Raw genomic sequence first — 19,981 nt, forward strand, 5'->3', positions numbered from 1 at the left:
CACATAAAAGTTAAATTTATTATTTATGTATTTTTAAAGGTGAAAACTGATAATATAAACTTTTCAAGTTTCCTAGCCTTTTCATGAAAGCTGCAGAACATTTTAGGCACATTATTTGAGCATGTGCAAATTACTGTTTGTCGGCGATTTTCACTTCAGTGTTTTTCATAATCTCTGATAGATGTGGGTTAAAAATACTGGTGGCAGTCAGTGCTCCCCCCCCCCTCAGCCTCGATTATGATACAGGAATGGGGTGTGGCCAGCAGGAGGTCCTTTCCATTTAAAGCAACAGGCAAAGAAACTGGACTTTTATGAATGTATTATTATTATTATTATTATTATAGTATGCATCACCCCAGCATTTAAAGTGGATTTTGAGCTACAAAGTTACATTTAATTTATTAATACTTTTTAGCCTATGAGCTTGCTGAAAAGGTTTCTTATGTCCCTTTTCATCAAAATGTCATTCACTCCACACCTAGATAAAAAGCTACTCCTTTTTGAAAGGAGACATTAAAAGTTCTGGAAATGTAGTCAAAATGTCAAAGGAACATAAAATGACAGTGAACGACTTCCATTCCAAATTAACATAGTAAAAGTTTATGAAGTGCTTGAAGGCATTAAGAGTCTACGCGCTCATTACCAGTGAGGAAAATTAAACCTACGCTGGTCTCTTTATAGCATGTAGAATTAGTTTTCTTTCATTTTCGAAAAATATTTATGCAATGCCTGATCATGTTTACAGTCATTATTGTAATCCAATTAGCAATCTGAAGCCAACTGCTCATTCATCCATGTTTGGACAGTCTCACTTCAAACTCAATTAACTTCTTGGTCAGCACGCTCTGACTGCTGTATTCATTATTTTGATGAAAAAGACTCCACCCAAACTGGTTTACATGAGGGACCAGTGGAAAGAACGGCTAAGATTTTTGACCTAAAACAATATTCTGGCAGATACTTGACTTCCGCGGCTTATAGTGCATACCATGGCGAGTGGCACGATGCCGCCCAGGTCTTGCGGTGCCGGGCGAATGAGGGTCTGCACCTCACTGGTCAGGGTGCGGGTGAGCGGATACTCCACCTGCCACGTCACCTCCCTGCCCCCCTGAGTCCACATCAAGCCGTTCACCTCCAGGTCCACCTGCAGGACTCGCTGGTAGCCCGCTGCCTCCATTCTGGATGGACAGGAGAGACACAGAAGACATGTAAGAATCAGATTTCAGACCAAAAAAAAAGGGACGGAATAAAACAGAGCAAATCAGAAACAGGACAGTCAAAGTAAAGGATTTACCGGCAGCGTTGTCAAAGTAACTTTGAAAAGTTACTTCATTAGTTACTTTATACAGTTGTATTTTACAGTTACTTCATGAGCAGCTGTGGAAAACTTGTTGGCAGCTGCTGACTGTAATTAATAAAGTAACACAATCTAACTTGGTTATTTTTAAGATTTAGTCCTCAGAAAAGTAACTATTAGCTACTTTGCTGATTAGTTACTTTGCTGTTTGCTCAAGCTTAAGAGTAACCAAGTTAGATTACTAGTTACCTTATTAGTTACATTACTTATTAGTTGCAAGTTTTCAGCAGCTTCTGATAAATTAGTTACTTTGCTGTTTGCTCAATCTTAAGAGTATCCAAGTTAGATTACTAGTTACCTTATTAGTTACATTACTTATTAGTTGTAAGTTTTCAGCAGCTTCTAATAAATTACCGTATTTTCCGGACTATAAGTCGCACTTTTTTTACATGTTTTGGCAGGGGGTGCGACCTATACTCCAGTGCGACTTATAAATGAAAAATATACCGGTAGATTCTCAATTAATTTACCGTAATAAAACAATTTTACGTGACAGAGTCGCTCTAAGATTTAAAATGGCCGGAAATGCAATGCATCATGGGCACTGTAGTATGGCAGCCGTCCTATAGGTCACGCTGGTCGCGATAACCAATCAGAGAACAGAACATTGGACGCGTATTCCTCACTTCACCCAGACAATGATTGTGAAACAGCGTGTGAAGCAGACGAACACGGTGCTTATTCCGGGAGGGCTAACAAAACAGCTTCAACCCTTGGATATCAGTGTGAGCAGAGTTGATGCTCAGAGCTGTGTGGGAGCACTGGGTGAGCGACGGCGGAGGATTAGCGTCTGCACTTGGAAGGAGCTGGCTTCGACACCACAGGGAGGTCATGAGCTGCGCAGGTAGGTGCTGCATGGTTCAGCTCGCAATGTGGTCAACAAAATGCAAACATATCCGTAGGTAAAATGCAGCTCACGAGAGGGCGCTCAAGGCTTGTGTGACTGTTCCTGCGACTTCTGACTACCATAGAAAAATAGAAATTTCAACATTACTGATAACTTAACAAGACAATGGAGAAGGCCAGAAAAAATGCCACCAAAAAGAAAAGGATACTCTGCAGATTACAAGTTGCGACTGGTGAAATATGCATCCGAAAACGGTAATTGATCAGCAGAGAGAGAGTTTGGAGTGAGTGAGAAACTTGTGAGGGACTGGAGGAAAGCGGAGGTTACTCTAACCACCATGAAAAAAAACAAAAAAAGCTAATCGCAGGCTAAAAGCTAGACGGCCACAGCTAGAGGAACGAGTCCGCACATGGGTGCTCGAACAATGTGCAGATATTATCATCATAATATCATAATATTATCATCTGAACTTTCATGTTAAGTTAACATACCTGTATGTCCATGCGACTTATACTCCAGTGCGACTTATCTATGGTTTATATTTCTTTATAATGGATAAAGTGGCTGGTGCGACTTATACTCCGGTGCGACTTATAGTCCGGAAAATACGGTAGTTACTTTGCTGTTTGCTCAATCTTAAGAGTATCCAAGTTAGATTACTAGTTACCTTATTAGTTACATTACTTATTAGTTGCAAGTTTTCAGCAGCTTCTAATAAATTAGTTACTTTTCTGTTTGCTCAATCTTAAGAGTATCCAAGTTAGATTACTAGTTACCTTATTAGTTACATTACTTATTAGTTGCAAGTTTTCAGCAGCTTCTAATAAATTAGTTACTTTGCTGTTTGCTCAATCTTAAGAGTATCCAAGTTAGATTACTAGTTACCTTATTAGTTACATTACTTATTAGTTGCAAGTTTTCAGCAGCTTCTAATAAATTAGTTACTTTGCTGTTTGCTCAATCTTAAGAGTATCCAAGTTAGATTACTAGTTATCTTAGTTACATTACTTATTAGTTGCAAGTTTTCAGCAGCTTCTAATAAAGTAACTGCATAAAGCTGCTCATGAAGAAAATGTATAAAGCAACTAAAAAAGTAACTTTTCAAAGTTACTTTGACAACACTGTTTACCGGGTCTTTATCAGCACTATCACTTGCAAAACATTAAAAACAAATATTTCAAGCAATTATAAGTTACTGGACTCATGTGTAATGGAATGTTTTATTGATGCTAAAGACTTGGTTGCAGTCATTCTAAATTAGAAAATTACATTTTAACATTTGCTCAACCTCCGGATACAACAGGCTTCAAAGAGATTAATTTTTTAATTTCAAAGGATTTATTTAAGAATATAACCTTGATAAACTTGCTTGTTTTAACTTTGAGGTCAGCTAATTCAAAGCAGATGACATTAAATTGTCTTTTGTGCTGATTTTAGTTGTTGAAATGATGATCATCAATATTATTATCATCATTATTATTATTATTATTATTATTAATATTATTATTATTACTACAAGTAGTAGTAGGTGTAGTATGAAAAATTTCTTCAAAAGTGGACCTTTAATCTAAGGGTGTTGTGGGGCGAGGGGGGCATGACCCCCCCATGCCCCCTTTCTATCTGGATTCACCAATGTTTGCTGTCTGAGCAGGAAGAATGGATAACGTGTATGCAAAAAACACGACCAGACTGACAGGTAAGAAAGTTTTATCATTGTTTTTTACATCATGTCGTCCTCAGAAAGAGACTTGAGGTGCGTGTGGGTGGAAAAAAAAGCATTAGTATTTGTTGTTAACGCGTCACAGGTCCTCAGCTGTTTTTAGTGAATAGCTGCAGAGCTGCAGGGTTTTAAAGGAAAAAAAAAAAAAGTAAAAATGTCATTGTAAAGCTCAATGCAGGTGTGCTGCCGTCACCGTCCTTTGACAGACAACAACTGTTTTTTTCCAACTCGGAGCTGATGAACAAAACAGCAGATGAAAAGCTGGCAGCATGAAACGCTAAAAATGGGCAAAGTGGGCAGTTCAGCCAAACCCCCAACCTCCTCCTGTTCACAGGCCTGTTTTACTGCTGCTGTCGACCCACAATATTTCTGCGTTCTACTTATCAGCCACCAATGATTTATACTGTATAAAGATAAAAAAATAATAGTACCACAGTGATTAAGGAACTTTAATGCAATGACTGATTTGGAAAGATTAATGCATTAGATTACTTGTTACTGAAAAAAGTGGTCAGATTCGAGTAACACGTATTACTAAGTAACGTGTTACTAGCATCACTGGTCATCAATATATTATTGAAGCCTTGGATCCAACATTTGTTTGATACTTTATATCAGCAAGGATTAATATTACACAACATAGAATTGTAACAAGAAAATGTAATATCCAGCAATTGTTACTCTTGTGGCTGCTAATGACGGTTTGTGATCACCAGTGTTTTTCTGTGTTTTGGTGTTAGACATCGGCAGAGTTTAAAGGGGGACAAGAGGGACTGAGCAGATGAAACATGATGCCATATCAAATTCAATGTGTTTTTTCTCCCTATTTTATGTACTTTTTGTTCTAAAGAATCACAGCAAATATAAAACCGTTTAAACAATAAATTAGTTTGTTGCTTGTTATGTTGGTTGTTCAGATTTAATTTCAGCATATCTAATATATTGCAAATCACCCTAATCTTACTGACAATGGCCGATGATGCATGTTTGTTTGTGTCATGCCGCCATTTCTGGGTTGCATTTACTATTTACGTTATTGTTGCTGATGTGCATTTACTAAATGTTATTGTTGAAGTTCATCTACTAAACATTATTGTTGTTGCAGTGCATTTACTAAACGTTGTTGTTAACAGTGGTGGGCACAGTTCCGCTAATCTGCTAACCTCTAATTAGCTAAGATAACTTTTTTGTTCGCCAATTAGCTTTTCAGATGACTTTGAAAAGCATCAGCGAACCAATTAGCTTCCATTAAATTTAGTTCCGTTAACTTTCAGTCCGCTAACTTTTTTTTTTTTTTGGCAGGTAAAATGAATAGAGTTTAAATGACAAAAATGTTTGTAAACCCTAAAATCATACATGTTAGTTCCTGTCTAGTTAACACTTCCGATTCACAGGTCAAAGCACACAAGTGCTAGTAAGAAGACACTTGTTGTTGCAACATGGAGCTGAAAGAAGTTTGACTGTGGACAAAAACGGCATGTAAGCAGCTTAAAAGTCAGTATTTTTATTTATTTATTTTTCATGCATTTGTTTTGTGTTTATGAATGCAATACGGGTGAGTCGTTAGTTCCGTTAATGTTAAATATAATATACAGATACACTGAGTATTAATAGTACGACTTACTGCTTTTGATAAAGATGATAACAGTGTTTGGGATTTTATTTATTTATTATTTTTTCATGCGTTCATTTTGTGTTTGTGATCCTGGGAATGCGCGGGTTGTGACTTGACCTTTGAATTTACCCAGCAGCCCCTGCAGCACTTAAACTCCACAGTGTTGACAAAAAAAGCAATTTACTCGGTTTATCAGTAGCCGACAGTGTAAACTGATATGGCTGCAACTGAGTCAATACTAAAAGTCTGCGGTAATTATTTAGCGGTTTAGCGTTAAAGTTAACCATTAATCCGCAAACTGAAAAGTTATCAAAGCTAACTTTTTTGTTTAGCTGTGCCCACCACTAGTGGTTAAAGTGCATTTACAACACACTGTTGCAGTGCATTCATGGCATGCAGTTGTTGTTGCAGTTGTTATACAGCTGTTCTACCTCCCTCCAGGGACAGATGACAAAGTTGATCAATACTACACAAAACATTATCAAGCAATCTCTAACAACTTTGAATTTTCTTCAGAAGTAGAACCCGTTCCATTTAAAATTTGTATCTTTAATCACTTGAAAGTGCCATTATTATTATTTTTTAAAGATTGGACATTTTTGCCTTTTCATTAACGTAAGTCCCTTTTATCTGCTCCATTGTTTTCACTCGGGGTCGCCAGAGCAAATCCAAGGTGGATCTGCATGTTGAACTGGCACAAATTTTACACCAGATGCCCTTCCTGACACAACTCGACATTACATGGAGAAATGTGGCAAGAGTGGGGTTTGAACCAGGAACCTTCTGTGCTCAAACCAAGTGCACTAACCACTTGGCCACCACCCCTATCAATTTTTCAAAAACGAATCCACTAATCTCAATTAAACATGTTGAAATAGGGAGTGGGATTTAGAGACTGGATTTAAATGGATGGATGTATCATTTTTTATATACATATGTACAATTTTTATTTTTTTGGTTAATGGGGTAGGCATCTACAAGCTTTGCTTCTGTCTAACCCCTTTTGGCCGCATGGGTGCGATCTTGGACTATTTTCTCTTTTCTTTGTTTGAACTATTTTCTCTTTTTCTTTCTTTGTATGTTTTGTTAATTGCTTGGATCCATGTGTGCTGAAATAAATTCAATAACTTCAAAAATTCAATAACTTCAAACATGTCAGTCATTCATTTTTTATTCAGTAATATTATAGTAACATTATCAGTAACTGTATTTTATTCTGTAACAGATCCAGATCCTCAACCGGATCTGGATCTGTTAAGTGAAATACATATTCAAAGTGATGTTATTGAAACTGCTGTGCTGTTAAATTGGGCTACAAATAAAATGTTTTTCTCAATGCAAAATTCCTTAGTGTCTAGCCTTGGCTGAGGTGTGTGTTCCCTGAAAGCTTAAAAAAAAAAAAAACAGCGGCAAAGGTGTAAAAGTGTTTATCAAAGATAACGGAGACCGATAAATTGGTTGGACATTGTTATACGCAGATGTCGCTGTTACTATCAAATGTCATCATATCTTGCATGAGATCTGATATAAAACTAATCACAGCACTATTGAAATTCATTCTCACATCCACACAGAACCACAGTGTTGACAAAAAAAGCAATTTACTCTTCATCTTGCAATATGGTGCTTTTCTTGCAAAGACTGTCAGGGTCAAGGAAATTATTTCTCTCAGCCTATGGGGATGGCAAACATTGCAGGCTAAAACAAAAACAAACAAAAAACAAAAGAAAAACAAAATCCCCATATTATATTTGATTTGCCAAGTGGTGGGTTTGATCAAGTTGCTGCTTATTACACCAGTATTTATATCACAAAACTCAGTTCAACAATGTCCGACACATACTGTAAGGTGGACTCAACCAATAGAATTTGCACAAAGAAAAGTCAAAGTGGTGCACACTTACCGCACACAGGTAAACCTCATGGTTTGTAAAACACCAACATGTAGTTTGATTAATTTCTGGAAAAATAATTTAATAAATAAATGGCAGTAAAGTTTGAAACCTTTGATTTTTGAGGGGGGATGGGAGTGAAATCATTGCAGTTTCTTGAACGTCTTCGAGCAAGGCTTACATTAAAAACTCCGCCAACTCCTTATATGTGTTCTCACTTCAGACACCAGTCTTACTTCAAAGTGTTTAAAGATCCACTGTGGTAGATAAGCGTGAGCGAGAACACTTTTGCAAGCCGAAAACCAGTGTGGATGAAAATAGCTTGAATACGCAGTTCTGGGTCAGGCAGAAAAAAAAAAGCCTTCCATCTCAGTGGGTAAAAGTCAGAATTCTACTAAATGTTTTCAAATCCAACAAGCTTTAAAGGTTTAGATCACACACACACATATATATATACATATATATACATATATATATGTATAACACAGACATATACACACATACGGCACGGGCTTTGGCTAACACACAGCACAGTGGGTTAGTGGTTAGCACTAATGCCTCACAGCAAGAAGGTCGTGGGATTGCTTCCCACCCTTTCTGTGTGGACTTTGCATGTGCTCCCCGTGTCTGTGCGGGTTTCCTTCAGGCACTCCGGTTTACAAAACATGCTTAGGCAGCATCTCTCCATCTGGAGTTGGTCTCCAGACACTGGACTGTGGCTGCCCACTGCTCCTGGTGGTTGGATTGTGTCTAACTAATTAGGATGGGTTAAATACAGAGAACAAATTTCGTTGTATGTATGTATATGATAAACTTGTTTTTGTGCAAATATTTGCTCGTTTTGAAATGGATGCCTGCAACACGTTTCAAAAAGCTGGGACAGTGGTATGTTTACATCACCTTTCCTTCTAACAACACTCAATAAGCATTTGGGAACTGAGGACACTAATTGTTGAAGCATTGTAGGTGGAATTCTTTCCCATTCTTGCTTGATGTACGACTTCAGTTGTTCAGCAGTCCCGGGTCTCCATTGTCATATTTTGCGCTTCATAATGCGCCACACATTTTCAATGGGTGACAGGTATGGACTGCAGGCAGACCAGTCTAGTACCCGTACTCTTTTACTACAAAGCCACACTGTTGTGGCTTGGTATCGTCTTGCTGAAATAAGCAGCGACGTCCCTGAAAAAGACGTTGCTTGGATGGCAGCATGTGTTGCTCCAAAACCTGGATGTACCTTTCAGCATTGATGGTGCCATCACAGATGTGTAAGTTGCCCATGTCATGGCCACTAACAGACCCCATACCATCACACATGCTGGCTTTTATACTTTGCACTGTAACAATCTGGATGGTCTTTTTTCCTCTTTTGTCCAGAGGACACAACATCCATGAGTTCCAAAAACAATTTGAAATGTGGACTCATCAGACCACAGCACACTTTTCCACTTTGCATCTGTCCATTTCAAATGAGCTCGGGCCCAGAGAAGGCGGCGGCGTTTCTGGATGTTGTTGGTGTATGGCTTTCGCTTTACATGGTAGCGTTTTAACTTGCACTTGTAGATGTAGCGATGAACTGTGTTAACTGATAATGATTTTCTGAAATGTTCCTGAGCCCACGCGGTAAGATCATTTACACAATGAAGCCAGTTTTTAATGCAGTGATCAAAGGGAGGGATCAAAGGTCACGGGCATTCAATGTTGGTTTTCAGCCTTGCCGCTTATGTGTAGGAAGTTCTCCTGATTCTCTGAATCTTCTGATTATATTATGGATTGTAGATGATGGAATCCCCAAATTCCTTGCAATTGAACATTGAGAAACATTGTTCTTAAACTGTTGAAGTATTTTTTTTCACACAGTTGTTCACAAAGTGGTGATCCTCACACCATCTTTGCTTGTGAACGGCTGAGCCTTTTGAAGATGCTCCTTTTACACCCAATCATGACACTCAACTGTTTCCAATTAACCTGTTCACCTGTGGAATGTTCCAAACAGGTGTTCTTTGAGCATTCATCAACTTTCCCAGTCTTTTGTTGCCCCTGTCCCAGCTTTTTTGAAATGTGTTGCAGGCATCCATTTCAAAATGAGCAAATATTTGCACAAAAACAATATAGTTTATCAGTTTAAACATTAAGTATCTTGTCTTTGTGGTGTATTCAATTGAATATTGGTTGAAGAGGATTTGCAAATCACTGTATTCTGTTTTTATTTACATTTCACACAATGTCTCAACTTCATTGGAAATGGGGTTGCATCTCTGTGCACAAGCAACAGCTCCTCTGCACTCAAATGCATTTCTGTGTTTGACATTATCCACATAAACACACAATAATGTCAGTCACTCAGTGTGTTATTTTCAGTCTCAGTTTAACACACTGTTGCATGGTCAACATGGGACAATACATAAATGAATTAACCTAATTCATGAAATCGTGGGGACAAATTGTATCATGTACGCACATAGCAGCATTTTAAGAGCTCAAAATGTGGCCTTATGTATATATATTTTCTTTATACTACTCTGGAACACTGAATGAAACACAGATTGGACAACCGAACCCCTCTTCTTTGATATGCAGAGCAACTATGGGTACGCACACCATCAACTGCACACAGTTCTTTGGTTCTTCAGCAATATACTTCTACGTTATTTTGAAACACTTACGATACTGTAGTATTGTATCGTACCATTGTATATTGTATGGCCAACATTAAAAGTGTCATATAGGATTTGAGTACTTGAACAATTGATTTTTTTTTTTAAAGTTTCCATTTAAACAATATGAGTATATGTCTGTTGGGTGAGAACCACCCAACATACACAGATTAATAAGCAAAATTAGCTTTATATCAAAGACAGCTGAGCTGCAGTTTTCATTCATGCTTTCATATGGTGCAGTGTGCACATTTTTTAGGCTCCACTTTACTGTCTGGATTCAACTTTCCTTTGATGAAAGACACAAATCTGAAAAGCAAATATTAAGATAACCACTGGGAGAATCATCTCAGAGTTGATTTTTTTTTTGGGGGGGGGGGGGGAAAATTTTTATATATTCATGAATGCCAACAGTCATTATCTCATTCCATCACATCACATATTGGGAGCAGTTCTTGTGGCTGAAAACCACACTCAGCTCAAGCATGCTGACTGCTGTCATTATGTGCTTTTACACTTATGGTGTACAATTACAGCCAAATCAATTATCTGCAACACACAGTCCTGCTTCACAATGAAGCCGAAAACAATCAGGGCTCGAGTGTCTGAAGACGACACTACAAATCCCTTTCTCTCCTAATGCAATCTGCTTTTTGTTGTCTTCTGCCATCTTCATTATTTCCATTTTCATGTTATTCTGCTGCAGTGTCATGACGCTCCCCATAGAGGGCGATACCACCCACCTCGCCCCAAAGTGTTTGACAAGATGAATGTTCACAGTCCAAAGGTCAAAGAGGTCAGCCAGCTTCCTCCATGTCTCATTAGAAACATAACCATGCGGCGTGCCCTCTCCTGGCGTGATTATCTCAGAACTCAACACACACCGTGACAACCATCACTTCCTGTGCTCTGACTCAGAGTGGAAACAAAACGATGTGAGAGAGGCGGATGCAGCAGCATAGGAAGAGGCAGAAGAAACTGTTCAAGAAGGGGCTGAAAGCCAAACAAATAATCAATTAATTAATTAATATATAAAGAGCAGGATCACAGAAAAGTTAAGTACATCTGTCATGCTTGTTTTGTTAGGAGGTGCCACAACACAAATGAACAAACAAAGCAAATAAATACATAACCAAACAAAATTATTAAAAAAAGAGAGAGAGAAAAGAACTACAAGTGAGCAATCATCGCGACATGAGCTAATTTAGCTAAAAATGATCTTCCTTCATCCATCTTCTGATGTCACAAACCATTTGGCTGTAAAAGTGATGATTTTCTTGGGTCATATTAAAGAATGTGTGGAAATACTGTGTGCAGTATATATATTTTTTTCTTTTACCATTATTTCATGCAGGTCCCCTAAAATCTGATTGGACACAGATGATTGACATGTCACAACACCACACGTCTGGTTAAAAGAGCTGCATTTTCAAATCAGTGAGTCACATTGACTGCTAGGTTCCTCCTGTCCAGTAGTTGGTGCTGTGTACCACAAAAAGTTCTAATCCACCTTAGTAGAAAAAGAAAATTTTTGTTTCAGATTTGAGCTGAATACGTCATTTGAACTATGGACTTCTAATCACACCAAACCTATATTGGTGAGTAAATGACCGTATTATGTCATAAATGAGGTCCAGGTTGGTAAAAGCAGCATTTCTCCTTTAATCAGGTTGCCTTGTCTGTCTGTTAGCTGTTTAAGAGTGCAAACATGTTTAAGGTAACAGACAACAACTGATTCATGCTCTGTTGGCTTATTAGTGCAGCAGATAACTGAAACAATCCTTCAAATGGTGATACAAGCATCAAATTCAGCACAAATACAGCTGGAGCAAAATTAATGGAGCAACTTTAACCTTTGACCCCTGTACAAACAGACTGACCTTTGTCGCCATTCTTATCATTTATCATGTTTCCATCCCATGACTTGTCTAAAGAAAACTGGAAATAAAACTGATTATTATTTACAGGTTTGATCAAGTTTTAGAGATCTGCTTTCAGTTTGAGTTTGAGGAAGATAATTTTAGAAATTTTTAGTTTTTCTTGTATTTAAAATCGCACAAACAAGTTAAAATGTGTGAAATTCCAAGTGTTCCGATACTTTTGGAGGGCACAGTATCCTAACCTTATGATGAGTGCAAAATGAGTGTGATATTATTACTGTTTTGTTTAAGAATGTTTAATTTTCACTGTTGTTGCACTTTGTGCCAAATCATAGTCATATCATATATTGATATGAAAATTCAGTAAGGTGTATCTTTTATTATACATTCCAAATCTAAGGTGGAACTCTACTAGTGTTTATGAAGGTACACCGAAATATCTTTAAGAAAAAAAAAAAAGAGAGAGTCGAGCCACTTAGGTGCCTGGTCTTGAGAACCAGGGATGGTAGGTTGAAAAGCTTTTTTTTTTTTAAATCCCATGGAACTCGCCGTACCCACCTAAGCGGCTCAAGAATATGGACAGCATGTATATAAGTGACATTTACATGACAATTTATGTGACAATATTGAAATACAATAATTTGGCCATATTGTACAGCCGTCAACTAGCTGAAAACTGTGAATATTAATTTACATCTACATAAAAAAAAATGCTTAATGTGGCAGGGGGTTAAGAGGGCTGTAATTAGGGGGGGGTCAGCTGAAAAGTAAAAAAAGAAAAATGCTTAAAAAAAGGTGGAGAGTATGGGGGGCTGAGCCCCTCCAGAAGCTGAAAGGCAAAATAAGGAAAATGCTTAAAAAGGTGGGGGGTGTGTGGGGGGGAGCATCAAACTAGACAAATATACAGAGATGGTTACCAGAATTATCTAACAAGGGTAAATTTACCAAAGTTCAACCAGTGGTGCCAAGGTCATGGCTGCCACTCTGTTCATTGGCCTACTTCTCCCGCGTCCTTTTGCTGATTTCCACCAAACTTGGTTTGTCAGTTACGGTTAACACAACAAATTCATTTCAGCTCAGGTCAACGTCAAGGAATTTGATTTTCAACCTGATTTTGACCAAAAATGGCACACACGTAGGTGAAATGGCAATGTCAGCCAGATGTCAAGGTCACTGGGGTAAAATGTACGATTCCTGTAGCCTTACTCCCTTCTTGCCCTCAGATACTATTACATAGTAAAATGTCATCTGCCAAGGGGTACTCAAACTTTTGCACAAAACAGTTCTAACATCACTCACTGGAAATTTGGTGAGCTCTGTGTCTCAGAGACAAAGTGTTATAAAGGTGTTTTTGATCTTGTTAGGTCAGATATCAGATTGGTATTTTGTTTGCTAAATGCTGCAGTCACTAATTAGAGGGCATCAATCAACAAGACTGTGGAAGAAGACAAATCTGCAGCATTTGGTTAATACAGTATTAAACATTTTTAACAAACGTACGAGAAAATTCATGACTGTCATACAGCAAAATGGTAAATGGAATGCATTTATATAGCAGTTTGAAATCAGAATCTCAAAGGGCTTTACAATGATGCCTCACATTCACATACTGATGTCAGGGTGCTGCCATGCAAGGCACTCAACTGCTAGGGGATTACGGGGCCTTGCCCAAGGGCCCTGAGTGATTTTCTGGTCTGACAGGGGATGGAACAGAAGATCCTCTGATCTCAAGCCCAACACATAATCATTACACAATCACCTCCCTCCAAAAATGTGCTTATTAATCCTTTAATATATTTATATATTTATCGAATGTGCCCACATGGGTCAAAAACATATCACACTGCATATATAATCCATCATGCTCCTGGGCATCTACATAACCGGTGTCACCGACTGAACACCCCCCCCCCCCCTAAAAATAGGCACGCTTTTTGCATCTGTGCGTCATTCACATTAAAACCTTGTTTTTGCTTCAAATGGTACTCCAGTCATCATCTGTCTCAGCGACCGATATCAGAAGCTTTTTGTACAACAATCATTTCCACATAAATTCAGCATGATTTCATCATAAAAGGGGCGGAAGCGATCAGAGCGCCACAGCTAAAGCTACTAGCTGATGTGTTCACTGTGCATCAGCCGTTTCAAAGAGTCACGGAATTTCGTAGAGTTTCTGCTTAAAACTGACTTTAGAATGATTTAAGAGGTTTTAGCTTTATCATCTGATGGGTGATAATCACATTAATCCATTTGATTGTTTTGGGTGAAGAGGCTCTTAGACGAGCGGCAGAGCTCCGAAATGACGCATGCGCAGATGCAAAAGGTGGACCGATTTTTAGGGGCGGACCGTTCGGCCTGCAACACCGGCACGAGGGCCAACAGTGAATGCATCACTGAATCACACAAGGTTTACTGGAGTGAAATGAAGCAACAAATCAGTCATGGCTTTTTGAAATGCCTGCGTTTGTCAGTCCTATTGTTGTGTGACAAAGCAGGAACAGAACAAGGTACTCGTGAGTAAAATACGCAGACTTTCAATTCTGTAAGATACATTTCAAACGGACCCTCATTGCAACAAAGAGTTTCAAGTGAGGCTGCAAAGCAGGTGGAGAAAGAAGTCTTGCTGTCTCCTCTGAGAGACCCAAGTGGATTCTTTTCATGCACGGCGCTGATTTGGTTAGTACTGACAACAATGATACATCAAAGAGCCGAATCTAGTTCAACACGGCGAATTGACCACCAATAGCGGGAGACTTGGAAAGAGATTTCTCCGAGTTTGTGGCTGTCTGTGAGTGTGTTTGGATGCACTCTGAATAATAACCAAATAGGGTCCAGCCGGATCAAGTGGATAATAGATTTTTGGGTCAAAAGACAATTTCGACTGATCGACCAAGGCTATAATTACATCAGATTGATTGATGAGGAGACACACTTTAAATAAATTGTGATCATATTTCTGTACCTTATTTTGTTGCCAGTTGTGGTGTTCTGGAAAAAAAAAAGCAAGATCCAGGAAATCTGTGTTCAGATGTTGCTTGTATCTCTTAATAAGAACTAATCCGGTGCCTGGATAACAAACAAAAATGTATAAATGTGGCAAAAGAAATGCAAATATAATAGAAGAAAGTAATAAGACAATCAGATACTAAAACGTGGAAATGGCAAAATACAGAGCAAAGTCATTTCAGTTCAATTTATTTCAATTTATTTTGTTTATCTAACACCAAATCACAACAAAGTTGCATCAAGGGGCTTCACACGAGTAAGGTCTATCCTTACCAACCCCTAGAACAAGCACACAGGTGACAGTGGTAAGGAAAAACTACCTCTGATCATATTGAGGAAGAAATCTCAAGCAGACCAGACTCACAGGGGTGACCCACATCTTAGGCCATTCTAACAGTTACAAGTTTTTTTTGCAAAGTTTTTGTAATAAAATGATAAATTCACATTTACCATTCATAAGGTCATTCAGTAGAGAACATACCTCCCTCTCAAGGTCCCACAGCCGCTGATAATTTAATTTAAGCCCCAAACAAAATTAAACTCTTACGCCCACTCTAGTGGACCATACTTGTCAGAAAACTACATTATTTTCCACTTGCTCTGGATCATTACTTGGAGCTGGACTAAAGTAAACAATGGATACCCAATCCTGGCATCCTTTGATCTGAAGACAGAGACTTGACCATGATGATGCATCTTCATCCTGTCTTTGTATCCTGAGCTTTGATCCTGATGAGCAGTTTTGTGACTGTGATAATTGATCTTTGATCCTGACTGCCAATATCTGCCCCAGAGCTCTGATTACTGTCAGTTTGGTGCAGAGCCTTGATCAGGATCTGCACCTGTTCTTTGATCCATGCAACGTTTCTCCAACAAGTGCCATTAAAACTGGTTTAATAGGTTTTGCCTAATCCTAATAAACAGACTATTGATCACAATTTCATTGGTGGAGGCAACAACAAAATGAAATTGAATGTTTTGCAGCAACAGCCCATAACATTACAAGTACCTAATACAATAAAGCCATCACAGGATAGGGAGATAAATATATTTTCAGTCTGGATTTAAATGAATCGACAGAACCAGACTCTCATTTCAGCCAGCAAACTGTTTCATAAAAAGGAGCACGATGAGAAAATTCCCAACAGCCCGAAAGCCCCTTGTTGCCTCTGTCAAGGAGGTTATGCTTTTGTAGTTGTCTGTCTGTCACTGATTCAGCAGGATATCTCAAAAGGAACATGAATAAATTTCAAAAGAAATTTGTTACAGAGGTAGGCCTCTTCAAGAAAAAATCTCCTTAAACTCTGGTGCGGCTCTGGATGAAGGAGTGAGTCTTGCATTTGATCAATGAGCTGTGATCTAGACTCCTTCAGTACAGATAACTAGCAAAGGATCTCTGATTGTTTTTCTAATCATGTTACAACAATGGCTTGTTAGTTAATAATGATCAGGATCAAAGACAGATGACAACAAAAACGTAACCACCTCGTCAAGGGTCAAACATGAAAGATGAGCTATTGAAATGAAAGATGAGTGATCGGAATAAAATATAAAGATGAAATAGGAGTAATCAGAATTAAAGGTCAGCGGTCAGGATCTAAGAATGTTAGAAAACAAGATCAATAGAATAACTCAAACTAAATGAAAGAGATAAAAATGCCCTTCTAGTTCACTTTTGCAAGAGTCTAAATCTGTTTACAGACATTCCAGATCTTAGGAAGGTACATAAGGTTTATGAAAATGAATGTCTATGTGCTTACTCAGTGGGGTTACCCTTGTGAAGCTCCTTGGAGTGACATATTGTGGTCTGGTGTTACATAAATAAAATAAACTGAACTTAATGGGGGAGCAACTATTCAAATTTTGATTTTAACAATAAAACCTTAAAAAAATGCATTCATATGGAGGGATGTCATCAAACGTCATGTCCCTGGTAAGAACTCCAGGTGCTGAAATTTGGACCAACTGAAGACAGGTAAAACTAGCATGGATTCTTCCAGTATGTTTAAGTTGGCAAGTGAACATTCTGCTATAGACATGTGTATTTACTGAGCAAAACCTCCAGTGCAACAGTGAAAACACTTTGGGTGAGACATAAGAAAATATCATCTCTACCTAAGTGTTGGGAAGTCTTTGATTTTATGCCAAGGAAGTTTTCATTTTAATTTAACCTTTATTTAACCAAGTTAGTCCCACTGAGATTGAGATCTCTTTTACAAGGGAGATCTGGACAATTAGAAAGTTTCCATTTCATCTAACCTGCATATCTTTAAATGTGGGAGGGAACCAGAGCACCCAGAGGGAACCCACACTAACACATGGAGAACATGCAAATTTCACACAGAAAGGCCACAGGTGGGAATCGATCCCATGACCTTCTTGCTGTGAAGTACCCCTTCTGGTAGATTTTTCAATTCCCTAGTTCAGGGGTGGGCAATCATGTGCCATGAAGTGCTGAAGCACTGCAGGTTTTCCTTGCTACCAATCACCTCAGCAGGTGATTTCATTAATGTTCAGGTGTTTCAGCAGGTGATTTCATTGACAACCAGGTGTTTATGTTCAAGGGAGACGCTCATCAGCAACCCACCTGCTGAGGTGATTGGTTGCAAGGAAAACCTGCAGTGTCTCAGCCCTCGTTGCCCACCCCTGCCCTAGTTACTTACTCTATTGTGTTGCTTGTTGACTAAACTTTTGGAATTATCATAAATCAATACCCGGGCCCGGGTATTGATTTAGATTAGATATACTTTATTGATCTCACAGTGGAGAAATTATGTTTACACTCCAGTTACCTCAGACAGCAATTAGTCCCCAATTATTACTTGTTTACCGTAATAATGGCACACATCAGAATTAAAGACAGCAAAATTTACGCTGGATTGCATTGTCTGACACACGCAATAATGCGATTTTGTGATTGGAACTTTAGCCACTTGATTTTTTTTTTTCTTTTGTGTCTTGGAAGGGATTAAAAAGAAAACATTGAAATTTTCCTACAAGATACCATCAACCAATTAGGCCGCTGTAGACACAGTCCAGTTAAAATGACGACAGCAGAATTACACGAGCTGGAGGGTGGCGAGCAGCCGTCGGTCTAATTGAATTGTAATGTGACAGAGAAGCGCTGTGGGCGTGTTGATGGACAGGAACCCTGCTGCCCATCTCTCGCCACGTATAGGTTCAGCTCCCGCTTTCATCAGCATCTTGTCACTCAATCCCATGCATGCACTTGAAACTAAAAAAAATACCACACTTGTGCATCTGCCGGTGCAGCTTTGGTCATTTCCCAAATGTAAAAAGAAGACAAAAGCAGACTAAAACACTAAATTAGCTCTTTGAATGAATAATTTCTGCTTTATTCTATCAGATTGCATTAAACTAAGTAACTGTATGATTACAACACTTTCAAAGTGTTGAAATGGGTAAACAGCTTGCAGCCTTCTTTCAAGTGTTAGCATTGTAACATCACAGTGTAATAAATATAAACCGTGTGCAGGGTTGAATTTCAACACTACTTGACACCATCAGGTGCTAAAAATGTTCAACACCTGCGCCAGTGTCAAAATATTTTTAGATGTTACAAATTTCCAACACCGGTGTAAGGTGTTAAAGTGGTGGTTTAGTGGTTAGCACTGTTGCCTCACAGCAAGATGGTCATGGGATTGATTCCCACCTGTTGTTTTTCTCTGTGGAGTTTGCATGTTCTCCCTGTGTTTGTGTGGGTTCCCACACATGCAGGTTGGGTGGATTGAAAACTTAAAAAAAAAAATTTTCTCGATATTTATTTCATTCATTTAAAAGAAAAGCAGAAATTAGTACATTACAAGACACTGAATGAAAAGGAGCAGAGAGAAGAACAAGTCTTATATTTTCTGCCCCTTTTTACAATACAATCTTTCAATTTTAAGCATCATTTGCGCATTTAAGCAAAATTGTCTAGGTCTCCCTTGTAAATGAGATCTCGATCTCAATGGGATTAACCTGGCTAAATAAATAAATAAATCAGTTACTTTCAGCAATTGTGCTCAACTGCACACCAGGTGTAGCGTGGGGATTAAGGATCTTGCTAAAGAGCACCTTATTAATTTAATTTCAATTTCAATTTATTTTCATGTATATAGTGCCAAATCACAACAGAGTTGCCTCAAAGTGCTTCACACAGGTAAGGTCTAACTTTACCAACCCCCAGAGCAACAGTGGTAAGGAAAAACTCCCTCTGAGGAAGAAACCTCAAGCAGACCAGACTCAAAGGGGTGACCCTCTGCTTGGGCCATGCTACAGACATAAATTACAGAACAATTCACAGAACAATTCACGGACAAATACAAGAAATGCTATTGGCGCACAGGACAGGAGGGTTGCCAGCACAAATACAACTCCCATCTCTGGATGGAGCTGCACCTTAAACAGAGAGAAAAAACAGAATCAGGCATCAGAAAGACAAGAAATACTATATAATTTGCCAGAATTAAACAACAAGACAAACAGAAGAAATACTAAGGTGATCGCCGGCTACTAGCCCTAAACTTCACTAAAAGACCCAGAATTTAGGTAAAGTTGAGGCCGCGGCCCGCTCCGATTACTAATAACATTAATTAAAAGAGTAAAAAGCGTAAAACAAAACTGTACCAGTATACTAGCCATATGAAAGGGAAAATAAGTGCGTCTTAAGTCTGGACTTGAAAATTAATGACAACGAAAGTGAAATAAGTGCTGTTATGTTGCTTTCTCACCTATGTTTTCCTCTCTGATTTAAGGTTAAACCCATGACCCTGTGGTCATAAGCCTGCCTCTTGAACACTGAGGCGACCATTTCCCCAAATGAAAATGGAAAGTTTACAAACAGCAAAGTTGATAGTATAATTCAAAAACCCATGCAATTTATATTTACTATGTAAAAACTTGTGGGCTTTCATATAATGTAGTTAACAATGACAGTGTTTTCTTGAAAAAAAAAAAAAAAAAAAAAAACAGCAGTAACCCTTAGGCCAATTTACTTGAAGGTGT

The 19,981-nt window shown here is 38.4% G+C and overlaps 1 protein-coding gene across 1 annotated transcript in view; it reads right to left on the reverse strand.

The window, feature by feature from the left end:
* The window catches only part of LOC117529046 (transmembrane protein 132C-like), a 476,757-nt gene that overhangs the window by 110,274 nt on the left and 346,502 nt on the right, over positions 1-19,981 (reverse strand). The window contains exon 5 of the mRNA XM_034191745.1: positions 989-1,178. Within this exon, the coding sequence (XP_034047636.1) occupies positions 989-1,178 (190 nt within the window). The remainder of the gene's footprint in view (positions 1-988; positions 1,179-19,981) is intronic.

Source organism: Thalassophryne amazonica, chromosome 17, assembly GCF_902500255.1.
Source record: "Thalassophryne amazonica chromosome 17, fThaAma1.1, whole genome shotgun sequence".
Classification (NCBI taxonomy): Eukaryota; Metazoa; Chordata; class Actinopteri; order Batrachoidiformes; family Batrachoididae; genus Thalassophryne; species Thalassophryne amazonica.